Source organism: Acanthisitta chloris, unplaced genomic scaffold (genome assembly GCF_000695815.1).
Source record: "Acanthisitta chloris isolate BGI_N310 unplaced genomic scaffold, ASM69581v1 scaffold35389, whole genome shotgun sequence".
NCBI classification, from domain to species: Eukaryota; Metazoa; Chordata; class Aves; order Passeriformes; family Acanthisittidae; genus Acanthisitta; species Acanthisitta chloris.
The window spans coordinates 28,042-30,798 of NW_008691680.1; the positions used below are offsets into that span (position 1 = coordinate 28,042).

The 2,757-nt window shown below is 41.4% G+C and overlaps 1 protein-coding gene across 1 annotated transcript in view; it reads left to right on the forward strand.

The window, feature by feature from the left end:
• Positions 1–1,742: 1,742 nt before the first annotated feature.
• Positions 1,743–2,757, forward strand: part of CUX1 (cut-like homeobox 1) — a gene marked incomplete at both ends in the record, with an annotated part of 67,598 nt that continues 66,583 nt past the window's right edge. The window contains one exon of the mRNA XM_009082306.1: positions 1,743–1,791. Coding sequence (XP_009080554.1) covers positions 1,743–1,791 — 49 coding nt within the window. The remainder of the gene's footprint in view (positions 1,792–2,757) is intronic.

Consider the following 2,757-nt stretch of genomic DNA (forward strand, 5'->3'; position numbering starts at 1 on the left):
TTGCCTCTTATCTCTGTTACAGATATACAGTGGGGTCACTTGCTTGGTCTTAACGATGTGTTTTCCATGTGAAATGCTGTAATTTTCATAGGTGTGTTAATGTTTTGGGTCTGCAGTGTAGAACAAAAGATGCTTCACAACTACAGAGGCTAAAGAGGTGGAAAGTGTTATTGTAGGCTGATGTTCACCTGTCCAGGTTAGTCTTCTGGCTACTTCCTTGGATCCTTCCTTGCCCAAGGAGTGGTTGATAGTTCAGTAATTAATGCCCATTATTAATCCAAGACATGGTGTGCATGATTTCTTCCCAGTTTAAGAGCACATTAGCTTCTTCTGCACAAGAAAACACATGTTAATCTGTTTTCCATTATTGTCCAGAAGGTTTTTTTCAGCAGGCACTTCATGTTGCCCTGACAACATTAAAGGCCGTAATTAAAAATAATTTTCCATTAATTTCTATACATGCACGTTTACGTATTATGATCTTTTCCTGCATTTCCCTAAGTGTACATGCAGAAACCTAAAATACTGTTGAAGAGTAAGTCAATATTCAGTGTCATGATCCAGTGTTGAGTGTGCCAGAACCCTGATGTACTTCAATTAACCATCTTCCCTACCAAACACCTGCATAGGGACATGGATCTTCTGTGGGAATCAGCAGAAAAACAAACCCTGACTCTTCTGCATGGGCAGAAGAAGGGAATTCCAGTATTTCACAGCTTTTACTGATAATGATCTGCTACAGATTCAAAACAAAAAACAGACATTATGGTGTTGGCAGATTGCAAAAGGACTTGCTGGTAAAGCTGCTGTTCAGAGGAGATGAGGATAGTGTTTATTGCTTCCATATGGTCCAAGGATACAAGACAGGCAAAATGTCTGGGGAGATGTAATATGTCTTATTATATTGATACAGAACATTCTTTAGGTCTCTTGGCCCATTTCCTGGTACCTTCCCCAGGTGAGAGCCAGAGTGGGAAATATTTGCCCATGATTCAGCATGAAGATAAGAAAAGATTGACTAGGGATTGGCTGTGTTTGTGTGAGTGAAGTGTTAGAAATGCTGATTTTTGAAGGGTCAGGGCTGGGAGCTGCCACCTAACACAGGCATCTGAAGGATCTACTTTTCCTTGACTATTTTCAACCCTTTGACTTTCCTATTCAGCTTTGCAAAGTGCGTTAAGAGTCTAAACTTAGAGTTTGATAAATTTGTGTCAAAAAATCTCTTCCATGCGTAATGTAAAATTAAATTTCTTAGTCTCTTTGACCTCTTGATTATTTTTTTAGCCAAATTTAGAACCAAACTTGTAGGCACACTGAACCAGAAGAGTAACAGGCTACTTCTGGGTACATGTATGTGGGTAGTTGACTGAAGAGCTGTAGTCTTTGACTTCTCCATATTTATCACTTGTGAAGCACCTTTAGATTGGAAAGATAACTCTGCCCTTTTGCTGAATTTTGGGGAGTAACATCTTCAAAGATCTCTTGAATATGCTCAGATGTGTCTATTTTGTTGCAAAAAGGGAAGCAGGCAAAGGAAGGGGAGGCTTGCAAACCAGTCCACAGAGGTGAAAGCCGAGAGGATTTCACCAGTCAGAAGATGAGCTGACCAGTCTTACTGTGTCCTTTCAAAAAACCTATTGAAAATTGGTATTGTTTGTGTGAACGTTGCAGTTGTGCCATGCAGGAGCTCGTGTAGCAGTTCTCCATGTGATTAACATTGCTTCTGCTTCTTGTTCTCCCAGGGCTGATGAAATTGAGATGATCATGACAGACCTTGAAAGAGCGAATCAGGTAGGATTTGAAATGAGTTCCCCATAAAATTCTAAGTGTGACTTTGATATTTCTTTTTGAATTCTCTTTTGGATTTCATGGCAGTTCTTTTATATGCACTTAGCAGTCATAACTGTGTAGAGTAAGAAAATATGCAAATTCAGGGGGAAATACAGCTCTTTAGGGATAGTCTGTGAGGATTGTGTGCACAGTGGAGTAGTGCTTGCCATATATTTACCTTCTAATAATTTAAACTCTCATTTCCCACTGTAGTTATTCTTGGCTTTATGTTTCTAAATCCATCTTGTTGGCCCCTACTCAGACGTGCAGGTGACTGGTGAACCCAAATTAAAGGGCCCCTGCCCTGTGGCTGTGGCAGAGCTGCAGTTTTTGTGGGCTTCTGCAGACTTTGCTTTCCCCTTCCTTTTCTGATATGTTTTATTGACTTACTAATTTTTAGCAAGGCTTGGATCAGACTGTGCCATGCAGAGAACAAAGAAATGGTAGCTTGTTCCTGCAAATGCTAATTTGGCAGGTTGTGATGTGTCTCTTCTGCAATGCCTTGCAGTGCACACACTCCTGGCAAAGTGGCACAGTCATATGGAACCATTTAAAATAATAAGTTTTAAAAAACCCAAACCCAACACCCAAGCCAAGTGCCCTTGTGGTCCAGTCTATGTTTTGAGGGGATGAGGGAGATATGTGTGGACAGGCAGGATTCACAGGTGACACATGCAATGGGTGGTGGTTTCACAGAGGGAAACCTTAACCAGGCATTTGCTAATCAGTGGGCTTCATTCATCTCTCTGTCAGTTAAAACCAGAGATTACAATCTTAACCTCTCACCTTATGGTTTTATAATCCAGCTGAAGCTTACCTAGGAGCAGCTCACTTCAAGGAGGAATAGTGGCAGCTCCTTCCCCTCCAAGTGGTCCTGCTGCATGTCTCACGCTGTCAGCAGTGGTTGTGTGAGCCAGACCAGGTCAC